The sequence below is a fragment of the Sceloporus undulatus genome, chromosome 4 (assembly GCF_019175285.1).
Source record: "Sceloporus undulatus isolate JIND9_A2432 ecotype Alabama chromosome 4, SceUnd_v1.1, whole genome shotgun sequence".
Taxonomy (NCBI): domain Eukaryota; kingdom Metazoa; phylum Chordata; class Lepidosauria; order Squamata; family Phrynosomatidae; genus Sceloporus; species Sceloporus undulatus.
In genome coordinates, this window is record NC_056525.1 from 101,032,830 (window position 1) to 101,048,211 (window position 15,382).

A 15,382-nucleotide genomic window follows, 5' to 3' on the forward strand; every position below is an offset into this window, starting at 1 on the left:
AGGAGAAACCAGTTGTAACACAAGCCAAAGGGAATCCAGTATATCTCCATATACATTGAAAAATCTAATTCCTGAAAGACAAAATTCTATTAAAAAATCAAGAACAGCGAAAACAGATCAGAGAATATCTCTCAGTCAAGCTCAAGAAACGCATCATACTACCAGAAAGAGAGAGAAATCCAAAGAGCTCATTTCTTCTCTGCATGTAAATCAGAACCGCAATCAAGAAGAAAACAACCAAACTGAACTGAATCACATCCCACAGAAGATAAGAGGTATACTTAAGCAAACATTATGCGTAATGCTTATTTGAAAGTTATTTGAAATTAGCATTGTACAGAAAAATAATCTTGACTTCCATTGTCCTACCAGAAAGGATAATTGCATTTCCAAAGGTTAGTGATAGAGCATAATACCTAATCTTGATTTTTCAGATAACATCTAATGTTGATCAAATTTGTATTAACTCCTTTGTACAAAACTCTTTCCAAGCCTTGAAAATGATACAAAAGCAATACGAAGACAGCTTGATTGACAATTAAAAATAAATGGTGTCCTTAAGATGAAGGCTAATTAGAAACTTTGGCCCCATACAGACAGGCCAAAATAAAGCTGCTTCGGGTCACTTTGGAGGTATGCTGTTGAAATGATGCATGCGTCCTAAGAGTCTGGAAGTCGCGCCAAAGCGCGCTTCAACACAGCTTCTGGTCTCTTAAGACACAGTATACTTCCAAAGTGACCCAAAACAGCTTTACTTTGGCCTGTCTGTATGGGGTCTTTGATTGACTGGCCTGCAGAAAAAGGATGATGAATTCTATCCCTCAACACACTTATGCTCTATTTCCTGTCTGCACCCCATTTCCTGTTCTTTACAATTATTTGTGTTGCATGACTGCATATCTTTTCCTAAATCATATTCTGTGTGTTTCCTAGTTGTTCCTAGAACTTTTTTGTTTTCATCTCAGCATCTTATCTCATGCCTTTTTGTTACTGGATCCTAGCTGTGGGCCAGCTGATATTCTTGACTATCAGTGCAGCTTGTCCATGCTATACGCAGGCTCACCATATGCGGACATGAGGTCACGTGGACAGCGAGCCCTAATATGGTGAATGGGCCATGCACTGTGCTGTGGGCTGCAGGGGCGCACCCCATTCAAATAAATAGAGCTTCATTGTAGGTGGAATTTGCCTTACTCAGGGGGGTCTGGAATGGATCCTCTGCGTAATGCAAGGGCACACTCTATTCTAGCTTGTCTCTGCTTTGATCATTTCCTCTACTTTCACAATTTATTCCAGGTGGATATATCCTCAGAATTGGTATTTATTATTATTAACCTTTATTTATAAAGCGCTGTAAGTTTACACAGCGCTGTACATCAATTTTTTTTTTAGTCAGACGGTTCCCTGCCCTCAGGCTTACAATGTGCTCTTTGTTTTAAATTTAATCTAGAGCTGGAGTGGTGGCTTTACCATTGAGGGAATTCTGTCTCTCTCTCTATATATATATATGGGGGAAGTTTTTTTTACCAAGTATTTTTTCTTTTCTTTTCTTTTCTTTCTTTCTTTCTTTTTTGGGGGTCGGGACATCAAGTCACACAACTCTCACAATGGCTATGAGATGGGGATCATACCAGAGGTTTGTGTGCTTTGCCTTCTCCTTTGCTTCTCACTTTTAAATACAAGTTCACTTTTCTATCCCTGGATTTTTCTAACCATAGCTGGCAGTGACATCCAACTCAGGCATACTACAGTTAATTCTAAACTCCAAACTTATTGATGCAATGTTTTGAAGTAGGTTTACAAATTATGATTTGGAGTTATGCAGTAGTCATAGTTCCATGACGCAGACACACAACACCGCAATGTATGGTTAGAGAACTTGGCAATGAATCAGTGGACTGTACACATGATGAGACCATCAACATACAACTGTACAGCATTTTGGAAATTCTTCAGATGTGCTTTAAATAACCATGTGAATGGAGTCATACAGTATGGCATTGATAAACTGTCTTGCCTTTAGTGCATAAAAGTTTGGCAGTTCAGAAAGTAACTAGGGCAGGTTACACACCGCCATGAAAGTACGGAGTCAGTCCGTACTAGGGTTAGGAAGGTGCAGTGCTTCCGCACCCCCCTAACACTAGTATGGACTGAGTCCGTACAAAATGGTGGCTCCCCTTCCACATGGGGGCCGCCATGACGACGTCACGACCGTGCCGCCTCTATATGGGGCAGCACGGACGTGACATCGTCAGTCCGTGCCAGGGCGCTTAGTGCGCCCTTTCCGCGGACCAGGAAGGAGCTCCGTTTCGGAGCTCCTTCCTGGTTTGCGGCGCCACTTTGCGTCCCTGGGCGCAGCCTTCAGACGGCTGCGCACAGCAAGGGAGAAAGGGGCCAAGCATTTTGCCGCTTCCCCGCAGCCTGAAAAGCGGCGGATCGGGGCCTCAGCGGCTGCCGTTCTGGCATCTGAGGCCCCGATACACCGGGGAAAGGGGCGGGTACAGCCCGCCCCAAATGGGTGGTCTGTAACCAGCCTAGATATTTTTTAACATCCCATACATTTTCTAGTCTGTTTTTATTTTAGTGATTCTTCCAGGAAGCAGATTATTTAAACTAAGGCGGGTTACAGACCGCCCGTTTGGGGCGGCCTGCACCCGCCCCTTTCCCCAGTGTATCAGGGCCTCAGCTGCCAGAACGTCAGCCTCCGAGGCCCTGATCCGCCACTTTTCAGGCCGTGGGGAAGTAGCAAAAGGCCGCTTCCCTGCAGCCTGGAAAGGGGTGTCCTTGGGGCTTCAAGCCCCAAGGACACCTGGCGATGGCGTGGAGGAGGAGAATTTCTCCTTTGCGTTGCTGGCGCAGCCATGTAAAGGCTGCGCCCAGCGACGCAAACGGCAAAAGGAGCTCCGTTTCGGAGCCCCTTCTGCGGCCGGGGAAAGGGCGCACTATGCGCACTATGCGCCCTGACACGGTGTGACGATGTCACGTCCACGCTGCCCCATATAGAGGTGGCACACTCGTGACGCCGTCTACATAGGGCACCACCATTTTGTACGGACTGGGTCCGTATTAGGGTTAGGGGTGTCCGGAAGGGACACCCCTTCCTAACCCTAGTACGGACCCAGTCCCTACTTTAAGGCCCATCTGTAACGGGCCATAGCCACTATTTTTGGCTGACAGTTGAAATAAAAAGGTCTCTGTGTGCATGTGTAAACAAATAATATTTTAAACTTTTGTTTGATGTAGAAGAATCTTCAGTCAGGTTGGGTGAAAATACAGAAAATGGAAGCAGTGTAATAGGAACAGGAAGACACACCACAGGGGATTCTGGAATCCCAGAATCATTGGAAGACAGAGACTTGGAAAATTTACGGAGTGAGAAGAGGTAATAAAGTATAAAATTATTATGCTGACAGCATTAGCTGCCATTCATTAAAATGCATCAAGAACTGCTAACATATTAAAAAATGAAAAAGCACAACACTTTAATTATTTCTCATACAAACATAATTAAACATGGGAATTTATTCTCCTGCCATCATTTCCTGCATGTGAGATTAGTGTTTTCTTAGAATGCTTGCTTCTAGTCTAAGTTGTCATCAGCAAACTACCTGCCCTACCTTTCCCTGAGTTCAGCATCCCCATTGTTTAGATTTATAATTGAGACAAAACAAAGTGCCACCCCAGCACACTATTTACTAGACCCACACAGCCTTTAAACAAATTTAATTAAGGTGGTTTGTTTCTAAATTAATTGTTACACTGTACTTTGATTTCATCTTTAGTCAACAGCACCCTGGAATTACCAAGTCAGTTGCTGACACTGGTAGCATGCAGGATAATCAGGTATGTTTCCAAAGATCCAGCAAGAAAATTGGGTTATTGCCATAGTTGCAGTAATTTGAGCTAAATTTATACTTTCTGAGTAATACAGTAATTAATAATTATGACATTAACATAAAATTGTTGAGATAATTTAGTTTCAAATAAAAATAATCTTTCCTAGCCAATACTAAATTGATTGCAAAATCAGTGTTCTTGTTTATCTAAAGTAATACATATGTTAAAAAAATGATACTGTATAAAAACGATACCAATAATGCACACAGCTCATGTCTAAGCATGTTTACTTGGAAGTAAAAACTCATTTATTGGGACTTACTTCTAGTTATAGTTTGTGTTGTATAGGACACTCAGGAACAATGGGGAAGTTCAGCATTCCTGGACAGCATTCCCCATAGTCCAACTGTATCGGAGTATGCTATAATCTACTCTCCAGTGTTTAAATGTGTAGGAATTCCTTGACAGATAGGCAACTTTGGAAGAGGTTCTACATAGATAGAAAGTTTTTAAAGGATTGTCTTTAGTATTGATTCAGGTAGTCTCTCCAATGGCATATTAGAAATAACATTGAACACTCTTCTTATTTGGCCCTAGACTGATGAAAATAACCCAAGTGACTTTGCCCATCCAAAGCAGTACCTTTCTCCTCCTACTCCACCTCTTCTGGCTCTGTCTGTAAACAGATTTCATGTTCCTAACAGAGTATTTCCAACAGAGGGTAAGTAAATCCTTCCAAGAGATCTGGTGAGGTTAACTTTTTATTCAGAGCTATATGCTATACACAAAGCATATATTTGCAACATTCTTAGAAAGGTTTGGACCTTAATTAAAAAAAATTACATAGATTTGTAGTAATGGGGCTTTTGCTGCCCCATCTATAAAGGGGGATGCTGGTTTTACTTGAAGGTAAGTGAACAGAATATGCATTACATTAACATGTCTCCAGGGAAGTTTCTGTTCTTAGGGAACCTCTAAAGTGTAAGTGTTATCATTTCCTGCAATTGTATGAAGACATTAATTCCAAACAGTAATTATTATTATGTGAGTGCTCCCTGAGAATGGATACAGGGGATTAATCCATTTTTCCAACATAGAAAATAATTTGTCCAGCTATATCAAGTTTTAGCATTGTGTTTTATGAGGTACAGTTAATCAATAAGTGGGGCCTGCAGTAAAACGTTGCAGTGTGAGTGCATTTGTTCAGGATTTTTAGAAGCTCCATTCCATTCCCCTGTCCTCATTTTTATCTCTTCTTAACAACCAATCACAATTCTTTGCCCAGTGAGTTTTCATTAGGCTGCTTTGAGGTCCCTCTGAATTTTTTTCTTTATAACATACTTAGATAAACCTGAGAGTTGTCCCAAGGCTTCTGATAACTTTCCTTTAGTGTGTGAATGGTACTGTTTGAAGAACTCAAGGACCAGCACACAGAGAAATGAGACTGATGTCATTATATAATCTTGATACAGTTCTCTAAAACTTCCATTCATTTTGGGGAAGATGACAAAGGTGACTTTCTTAATAAGCAAGGGCTGTTATCATTAATTTCATGAGTTTATTTATCCTCTGCATGCACTGTTCAAATTCTCATTCCTTTCTTCCATATTCTTAGTACAGAGACACAGGCAGATGTCTTGCCTGGATGGGAGGTCTTTGCTTTCCAAGCAAAGGGCTTTAGATCCGAACCCTGAGTATGGAGAAGAAAATCTTTGTGAATATCTTTTTGATGTAGCGTGGAGTCTGGCGCATTGGCGGTTTTCTTTTCCTATATTTAGTATGTCGAGTTTGGGAGTACTTGAATCCCAAAATGGCATACAGGAATCACATCACATCCTCCAGACAAAAAACCACTCCTTCCCCACAAAACATTCAAACATTCTTTCATTGTTGAATATGTTGCACTTCTTTTTGAGTATATTTTAACTTCATTTTACCGTCTTGAATCCCGCAGGAGCTGGCTAACAGCATGACTACATATCTGTCTGAAGTAGCTACTTTTCTTTTTTACGGCATTGCAGCCTTGGGGTTATCTATATTTTATATTGTTGTCTTCCTATTTCTAATTTTCACAAGTGTATTAAAAATTGAGTTTCTTTTCCCCAGGAAGTGAGCTAAACAGACAGTTGCATCTTATCAAAACAGAAAGAAAGGACCTGGAAAAGACTAGAGTGGAACTGATTAAAAAAGTGAAAGTCTTGCTTGAGCAGAACAAGCTCAGAAGATATCAAGGTATGTTTTAGAATGATATATCTAAATACTGCCAACAGAAGTGGTCTCACCATCTGCTTTTGGTCAAACAGTTTCCAGGAGAACAAGGGGGTAAGTCTTGCATTCTTCAGGTTCTGGCTCTATTTCCTTGGCAATGCATAGCTGCTTTGGAAAAGAACAGGGAAGGAAAACAGTTCGGATTGTTGCAAAAAAGAAGAGAAGTGAAAATAATGTTCCTTCTGCTTTGTGATTAGGTGGGGGCCTGAGAAGCATTGCTTTTGCTTCCCTCTCCCTGATCCCTTAGTTTGTCCACTTCAAATATTACCTTGGTTTTCATTAGAATGTTATCCCGTTCAATGCTTGCTTTGCCTGACTCTTAATTAGGACCCCTTTCCTTGCTTTGTCTTGCATGTTATCTCTTTCAGGGGCATTCCACACCTGCCTCAATACCTTTTAAAGGTGGTGGGAAAGCTTTCTGGCCTGTGGCCGCTAGCATGATTGACTGACCATGGATGGACACATACACACAGATTTTCCGTGCCTCATGGTGAGAAAGGAAGGCTCTTTCACACTGAAGAGCAGGAAAAAGCCCTTGCATTGATCAGAGATAACAGTTTTCCCTGTCTGGGAAGATGAATCAGAGTATGGGAAGAGAAACTAGAAGGCTGGATGCAGAATATCCATGAACTCTGTCTGCTCCATGCCTGCTCTAGGATACAGTGGTGCCTCGGGTTACGAAATTAATTCGTAACGCGGCCGCTTTCGTAACCCGAAAAGCCTTCGTAAGCCGAATTGCCATAGGCGCTAATGGGGAAAAGCCGCGATTCCGTGCGAAAAAGCCGAAAAAAGCACCAAAAGTTTTTTCGTAACCCGAAAAAACATTCGTAACCCGAAACAATAATTCCCTATGGGATTTTTTCGTATCCCAAAAATTTCGTAACCTGGGTATTTCGTATCCCGAGGTACCACTGTATTTTTTTTTTAAAGATCCTATGAAGGGTCTAGACAGTCTTTTTTTTCTGTGCAGTTTCACCCCATATAATAACTGAGGTTTACAAAATTTTTTCAGAGTTAAAACTTTTATATATATAAGTACAGAAGCATCATAGTTACTACTCTGATTCTTAGGAGTTTATCAAATAGAGGAAATCCCATGCAAAAATGGGATTTAAAAGGTAGAAAAAACCCGCAAAAGCATTTTTAAAAAAAAAATATTGTAAAGATTCATACACTGAATATTGATTATTACAGTGGTGCCTCGGGTTACGAAATTAATTCGTTCCGTGGCACCGTTCGTAACCCGAAAAGCCTTCGTAAGCCGAATTGCCATAGGCGCTAATGGGGAAAAGCCGCGATTCCGTGCGAAAAAGCCGAAAAAAGCACCAAAAGTTTTTTCGTAACCCGAAAAAACATTCGTAACCCGGAACAATGTTTTCCTATGGGATTTTTTCGTATCCCGAAAATTTCGTAACCTGGGTATTTCGTATCCCGAGGTACCACTGTATACAATACACAATTCTATATACCAGTATATATTTCTTACATTCTATAACAATTTGTCTAAATATCTTTAATATTCCACCTCAGTGCTCCCCTTCCCCAGAGCCATTTTCACCCTTATATTCCATCCAAAGTCTCAATTCCTCTAAAGCAGGTTGATTTTCACAAATGTCGTTGTTAAACTTGTGTTAACCTGAACGGAAAGTAAACAAAACTGCTTCTTTTTACTTTCAGGATTTTCCGAAAGTAAAAAGGAGTGGCTTTTGTCTACCATCCCTCCACTTTCCATTCGTGTTAACATTAGTTTAACAATGATGTCATGTGAAAATCAGTTTTAAACCCCCATTTTTGCATGGGATTTCCCCTGTGTGATAAACCCCATAGATTGCATTTCGGTAAACACAATTTAAGAATAAGGTCTGTTGAATGTAATGAGACTTATTTTTGAGTGCCTATGTACAGGATGATAAAGTAATTATGAATATTTTGATCTGTTCTCTTTTGCAGCCCGTGATTACTGGAAGAAAAAGTATTTTGAAGTAAAGAAAGTCACTGTTTCCCTGGAAGGTGTTTTAAATAAACTACGGGAAGATTTTGAGCTTCACTACCAGAAACTGTTGATGCAACTAGAAGCTAGGGATATCAGGAAAAAACATAATATTTTAACAAGCTTCACTCATTCAAAGGTAATGTTCTTCATTCAATTGCAGCTTTTCTCTTTAAAATATAAGCTCCATAGTAAAACCTCTGGGCTCCTGAGATTTTATAGTACTAGACCATGGAAGAGAGCTTTGTTATACTTCAAAATCTCATTCACTGACATGATTCTTGATTTCCATAGACTCAGAACATAGTTTTCCAAAAAACAGCCTTGGGTAGAAAAAAGAATTCATAATAATAATAATAAAATTTTTATTTATATGCCGCCCTTCCTCCGATCAGGGCGGCTCACAATATAATTAAAATACAAACAATTCCAATAAAAACATATTTAAAAACAAACCAACAGTAAAGCCCCAAAGCCCAACCTCTTGGCCACGAAAGAGAGGAGGGAGGCCCACAGGATATTTACTCGGGGAATGCCTGTTGGAATAGGAAGGTTTTGAGGTCCTTCCTAAATTGGGCCAGGGTGGTGGACGAGCGGAGCTCTGTGGGCAGCGCATTCATGTGTTTCGCTCTTGTCCCATGCCCCTAAAAATGGATGATTGGAATTTAGTTCATTGTTTGAATACAGGTTGTATGCATGGGATGAATGAAATGAGAATGAAAATTGAAATAGCATTGGAATACTGTCTGTACAATGTCAGTGAAATATAAGGGAATAGTGTGCACTGTTATTATGTCATAATCCATTTTATATTTCCAGTATAAGCAAAAACTAAAAACTGTGTGTGTGTGTGTGTGTGTGGCCTATATTTATAGGATTTTATAATCATTTGTAAAATATTTGTTTACTAATCTGTGATTACTTACTCTACGTTTTTTTCCACTAAAACATGAAATACTTTAAGATTAGTAGCTAATCTTAGTACTAATCTAATTATCATCAGTAAGATCATTGTTAGCAGTAGTATGATCTTTGTCAATAAAGGCATTTAATTAATGGTAGTGAGATGAGAACTGAAATTAAAAAGTGCTCAGAACTGCAGCCCTGAAATCAATGAGACTTTATGTACGTACACATAGGATTAGGCTGCACAATGCACTCTCCTCTAGTTATTTTCTGTAAGCATTCTTTACATTTATATTCTATTAATGATGTAATATTTAGAGTCTAAAGAAGCATCACAATGTTGTTGTTGTTGTTTGCCACCAAATCAGTTTTGACTCATGGTGACCCTATGAATGAGAGACCCCTGAGATCTTGCAGGTATTGCAAACACAGGGTTGTTGCTTCCTTGATTTAATCAGTCCACCCACCAGCAGTCTTTCTCTTTTCCTACTGCCTCCACTTTACCAATATTGTCTTTTCCAGTGAGTCACATTGTCTCATGACATGTTCAACGTACAAGAGCCTCAGTTTAGTCATCTTGGCTTCTAGTGAGAGTTCAGGTTTGACCCATTTGTCTTTTTAGCTGTCCATAGTATTTCTGGATCTCTCCTCTATCACCACATTTAAAAGCCATTGATTTTCTTCCTGTTAGCTTTCCTCACTGTCCAGTTTTCACCCCCCATATATAGAAATTAGTATTAGCATGTGTAAAAAGAAACCTCAACTCTGGTGCAAACCAGTGGTGACTTCCATGTCAGTGGCATGGTGAATAAGATCCAGGTTTAAGTGTGAACTTTAAAGCAGCTACTCAGGGTGCCAAACCTATTCCCACAATTAGTTTAGCACCTTATACAGGGTTTGATTCCCAGCTGAGCCATGAAATCCATTGGGTGACCTTGGGCAAGTCACATGCTCTCAGCCTCAGATGAAGGCAATGGTAAACCACTTCTGAACAAATCTTGCCAAGAAAACCCCATGATAGGTTTGTCTTAGGGTTGCCATAAAACGGAAGCAACTTCAAGGCATACACCACCACCACCACAGTTGGCCCTCCATATTGGCGGGGATTCAGTTCTGCACCCCTCCCCTGCAGATACTAAAAATTGTAGGACCTCATACACCATTAATGTCAATGGACACCAATGGAAGTATCTGCATCAGCGAATCCGCATGCATGCACGGCCACTGATGATAATGGGATGGGGTCATCTTTACATGCTTCAATCCACAGATGGCCAGACCACCAATATGGAGAGCTGACTGTATAGTTCTTTTAAAGCTCACAGTAAAATGCAGAATGGCTTCACCATCCCATTGCATGAAAGTTGCCAGCTATCCTGGGTACAAACAAAGATAATAGCTTTGCAACAAGGACAGAAACAGTCCTGCAGGCCCTTTCCCCTCATTTTGAATTATTATAACATGCTGTTAGTTCCTGCTTGACAAAATCCTGATTCATGTTTATATTATTTTGTGTGCCTAACTTCCCTTTCCCACTGGCTCAACAATAAAATTCATGAGAACAAGGTTTTAAACTAATTAAATCTTTCCCATATGAACCGTACCCTAAGGACACTGAGATAGTTCTGCTAATTAGTGTGAGAATCAGTTTTATGTCTCATGTTTTTCTCATGTAGCAAACTTTATCTTCAGTTTTTCAAGTTATCTTCCTGTTAAACCACAATTTCATATATCTCAGTTATAAAACATTAATGCTTCTTTCTTCTGATAATTATCTACTTACAGCATGCATTAAACAACTTCCTTGTGGTCTCTGTTTAGCCCTTGTGGTCTCTGTTTAACTAGATTTTGCATCTATACAGAGCAACTATGGACCATTTTAGATCTTGGGCTCTTTTTCTATCCCTGGGATAAACAGTCAACCTCACAGCGTACTTCAAGGGATGTATTAAGTGAATCATCCTTTCTTTCTCATCTCAGATCTGCAAGAAACAGGATAACTGACCATTTGCTTTTTGAGAATTTCTAACACAGCTCTAACATCTTGCTAGGGAGGATTTGTGTTTTTCTTTTCTGCCATCCTTGTTATAGTAGCTGTTTTGTGTCAGCTTGTCTTCTGTCATTTCACATCAGTGGTTCTGTGAGTTTTTTAAAAAGAGGCACAGGTGTGCTGGGAAAGTCCTAGACACCCACAACTGTTGCCTCTGCCTGGGTGAAGACCTTCAGATAGACAGCTGCAACCACTGCCTAAAATTCATCAAGCAGCCACAAGGTGGGAGGCCTTCCTGATGCTGCCACAAATTAAGGATTCTTAGATAATCCATTGTCTAGTCCTACATTCCATAGATTGAAAAAAATGTATTGGGTTAAAGACATGGTGTGTTTTAACAGAAAAAGTTGTTTAATATTACTTTTGTAATCTCAGAGAAAACTAAAAAGGGGGTGTTATGAATCTGGTATCTGATGAAATTAATACTCTGTTTTATAGTATTAGCCACATATCATAACTCAAAACCAGAATATTTCCATTTCTGCATTCTGATTCAAATGAGTATTCCAGAAACAGGCAAATATATGCTAGTTTAAAGCAATCATTTCTACTATGATGAGGGAACCTGTGAGCCTCCAGATATCCCCATAACCCCACATCCCATAAGGTCTAGCCAGCACATCCAATGGCCAGGAATCATAGGAACTGTGTTCCAGCAATGTTCCAATTTGTAATATTTACTCTCTCTATCCCTTTCCTAAATCAAATGAAACCTGCTAGCTTTACCATATGTGATGTGTTCCAAGGTCCTTACAGTCTGTGCATGAATCTATTTCCCCCTGTGCTTGCATTATATTTTACAACTTTTGTCTAGCCTGTTATCAGGTAAACATTATATTTTTCTTAATTTGTGTGGGCTCAAACACTAATGATAGAGGATTGGTTTTTCTTTTAAACCAATTCTGTAAATTGTTTTAAAAAAACAATGTTTTTATAAAATTATTTATTAAATTTAAATTATTAAATTAAATTAAATTATTATTAAAATTATTATTTTTAAAGTAAAAATGTTTCCACTTCTGTGGGCCATCTGTATAGGCTGTGCATTTCTGTGTAAACTCTTTAGTGTGGGCAGATTCATAAGGGAACAACTATACTTTGGTGTCAACCAATAAGACTATTGATTACTGCCCTTGTGTCAGCCTCAACTCATGGTGACCCTGTGGAAGAGACATCTCCAAGACTCCCTGTCTTTTACTGCTCTGCTTAAGTTTTGCAGGCTCATGCCTGTGGCCCCCCTAATTGAATCTAGCCATCTGGAATGTGGTCTTCCTCTCTTTCTTCTACCCTCAACCTTTTGCAGCATAATTGTCTTTTCTAATGAGTCGTGTCTTCTCATGATGTGGCCAAAGTATGATAGCCTCAATTTGATCATCTTCGCTTCTAGAGGTATTTAAGACATGATCTGTTCAAGGACCCATTTGTTTGTCTTTTTGGCTGTCCACAGTATCTTATCTTCTCCAGCACCATTTCTCAAATGAGTTGCAAACAAAGTCATGGCCCTAAAGTGTCCTTATTCTGCTACCCTTATCTTGCCACTGTCTGCCTTTCAAGGTCCATTATCCTTCATTGACTGAAGAGATGCTAAAATGTAAGAACCACCATGTGGATCAATCTAAAGACCTACCTGATCCAACATTTTGTTCTCAAAGTAGTCAGCCATTTGTCTATGGGATTCCTAATATTAAGTACAAGTGCACCCTTTATCTACGTTCCCCAGCAACTGATATATCAGTTGCTGGGGATAGTGGAGGGGATTTCAGACCTTTGATACTGGAAAGGATATGTAGCCATCTTGACTAGTAGCCATGAATGGCCTTAATCTCCATGAATTTCTTGTCACATTTAAAAGCCATCCAGGCTTGACAAAAGTAACTACATCTTGTGGCAGTGAATTCCACAGTTTGTGTGCTTTTATCTGTCCTGAATCTCCCCCGTTCTGCTTCAGTGGATTTTAATATTATGAGAAGGCCTACTAGGATAGACAGGGTCCATTAAATTTACTTGATTTCAGAAAAAAAAAATCTTATCTGCCCCATATCATAATCTCTGTCACAACAGAGGACTTTATCATACTGCCTCCGGTGCCTGACTTGCCTCATCTGAATATGAGCCAAATTCAGAAGTTAGGCTGATTTTATTGCACAGACTTTCCCCTCAGAAGGACTTCCCGATGCCACCAGTGCTGAATTCGGGCCCCGTAAGTCGCTTCAGCAGCCATTTTTTTCCAAATCGGAAGCCCAAATTCAACACTGGGCCCAAGTTCAACACTGGAAGCAACAGGAAGCCATTTTGAGGGAAAAGTCTGTGTGATATAATCAGTTTAACTTCCGAATTTGGCTCAAATTCGGAAGTCAGGTACCAGAAGCTATGTGATAAAGTCCAGAGGCAAAAGGCAACAGGAAGTTAATCCATGCTGGAAAGCACAAACAAATTTAGATTCTCCCTAGGTAAAGAGAAAGCTTATTTTCATTCTCCCATTAAAAACAGTCTCATAAGAAGAATGGAAGAACAAAACTATTTTTGGCTTTGATCTGTCCACCTTGGCAACAGTAAGGTGGGTCAGGTTTGTGAGCTACAAGCTTGGAAGAAGAGTTGTCTATGGAGTTAAAGGAAGACTATACTGAACAACTTGCCCAGATAATAATGCTAATATTAGAGAATGAACACCATGCCTGTGTTTAATTCTGTGTATATATATATGTACATAATTCTGAATGGAATCTATCTTGTGTTTGTTTATTACAGAATAATACAATAATCCAGATCACAACTCTGCAGCATGATATTGATCAGCTGAAAAGAAAGCTAGATAATGCAAAAGTGAAGCTTGTCATAGAAATAAAGGTGGTATTATTATTATTATTATTATTGATTTATATCCTGGCATTTCCCCAGTATTGAAACTCCAGGCAACTTACAATTTATTTTAAAAAGTACAGGTTAATAACTATGGCCAGAATCCTGTATCAATTACTGTACTTAGTTAAGTTATGATTCTATAGTACAACATCATCTAAAATCCACAAAACAGTGATAATTTTATAATTATAATCCTGGCCTGAGCCCCCAAACCTAACAACAGTGGCATGGACTTGCACACCAATCACTGGCAGTATGCATCTCTTTCTCTCTAAGCAGGGAAAAAGACATGTGCAGAGATAGACATATAAGTATACATGCAGCTGATGGCTGGTAAAGTAGGTTTAGTCATCAACTGCATGGAGAGAAGAAGATCCCTTTTGCTAGCAATTGGAGCATGGGTGAATGATATTTCCATCTTTTGGAGTGGTTGGGCCAGCTGAGGATATTTAAATTAGTACAGGTGTAGTAGTTTGAGTGTTGGACTCTGTCGATTCCCTGCTCAGCCATGAAACTCACTGGGTGACCTCAGGCACATGTTCTCAGCCTCATGGGAAGGCAGTGGCAAACCTTGCCAAGAAAACCCCATGATAATGCAGTTTTATACCATTTTAACTGCCAGGGCTCAATGCTATGAAATTTTGGAATTTGTAGTTTGTGAAACTAGAGCTCTCTGACAGAGAAGACTAAGGGGCTAAACAGAACACTGTTTAATGCCAGCCTTGGGGCAGAGTGGGGGTGTGGCATCCACATGCTGCACGCCCTGATGCCCATGTCAGGTCACATGCCCCATCGCACAGTGGGGAGCATCACAGCACTCCTTTGGTGTAGTGTTTAGACATGCTGCAGCAAAGGAGTGCCAAAAAGTCACTGCTGTGGCGGCAAGGGCACCTTTCTGTTGGCTCTAAATGGAGTGCTATTTTGCCATTCTTTTTAGCGCTGGCAAAGCGTTGGATTGGGGCCACAGCATGCAGTTATTGTGGCCCCAATCTGGCAAGGAAAGGGGCAGCAGGATGCTGCTCCAAAGGGGAAGTCTGTCAAGCCCCTAAATATCTCACAAGTCTTATAGGCCTTGTAGGCAAAAGCACAGCAGGAGGTAGAGGCGGCAGCAGAAGCAGAGGTAATTGAGGAGGCCCCGAGCCCCCCCCCCCAGCTCCCAGTGAGGCCTAGCAAGCCCACTAGGCCTTGTAGGCAGGCTGTTGCCAGGGCAAAAGTATGGCAGGAGGTAACAGCGGCAGTGGCAGCAGGGGTGGCCCCAAGCTCCCCCCCCCAGCCCTCAGTGAGGCCTAACAAGTCCACTAGTTCTTGTAGGCAGGCTGCCACCATGGCAAAACATAGCAGGAGGTTGCAGTAGTGGTTGAGGAGGCCCCAGCCCTGCAGCTCCCATTGAGGCCCCAAGCCCAAACACCCACACAGAACCAGAGAAGACTTACCAGGACTTCCAAGTCCTAGGCTTCTCATTGCTGGCA

General features: G+C 40.6%; 1 protein-coding gene across 2 annotated transcripts in view; it reads left to right on the top strand.

Moving 5' to 3' along the window:
- Positions 1-15,382, top strand: part of SPATA1 (spermatogenesis associated 1) — a 36,595-nt gene that overhangs the window by 19,023 nt on the left and 2,190 nt on the right. For both annotated transcript variants that reach the window (XM_042461276.1, XM_042461277.1), the window contains 7 exons: positions 3-275; positions 3,244-3,382; positions 3,783-3,843; positions 4,435-4,558; positions 5,944-6,069; positions 8,056-8,234; positions 13,800-13,898. In XM_042461276.1, coding sequence (XP_042317210.1) covers positions 3-275; positions 3,244-3,382; positions 3,783-3,843; positions 4,435-4,558; positions 5,944-6,069; positions 8,056-8,234; positions 13,800-13,898 — 1,001 coding nt within the window. The remainder of the gene's footprint in view (positions 1-2; positions 276-3,243; positions 3,383-3,782; positions 3,844-4,434; positions 4,559-5,943; positions 6,070-8,055; positions 8,235-13,799; positions 13,899-15,382) is intronic.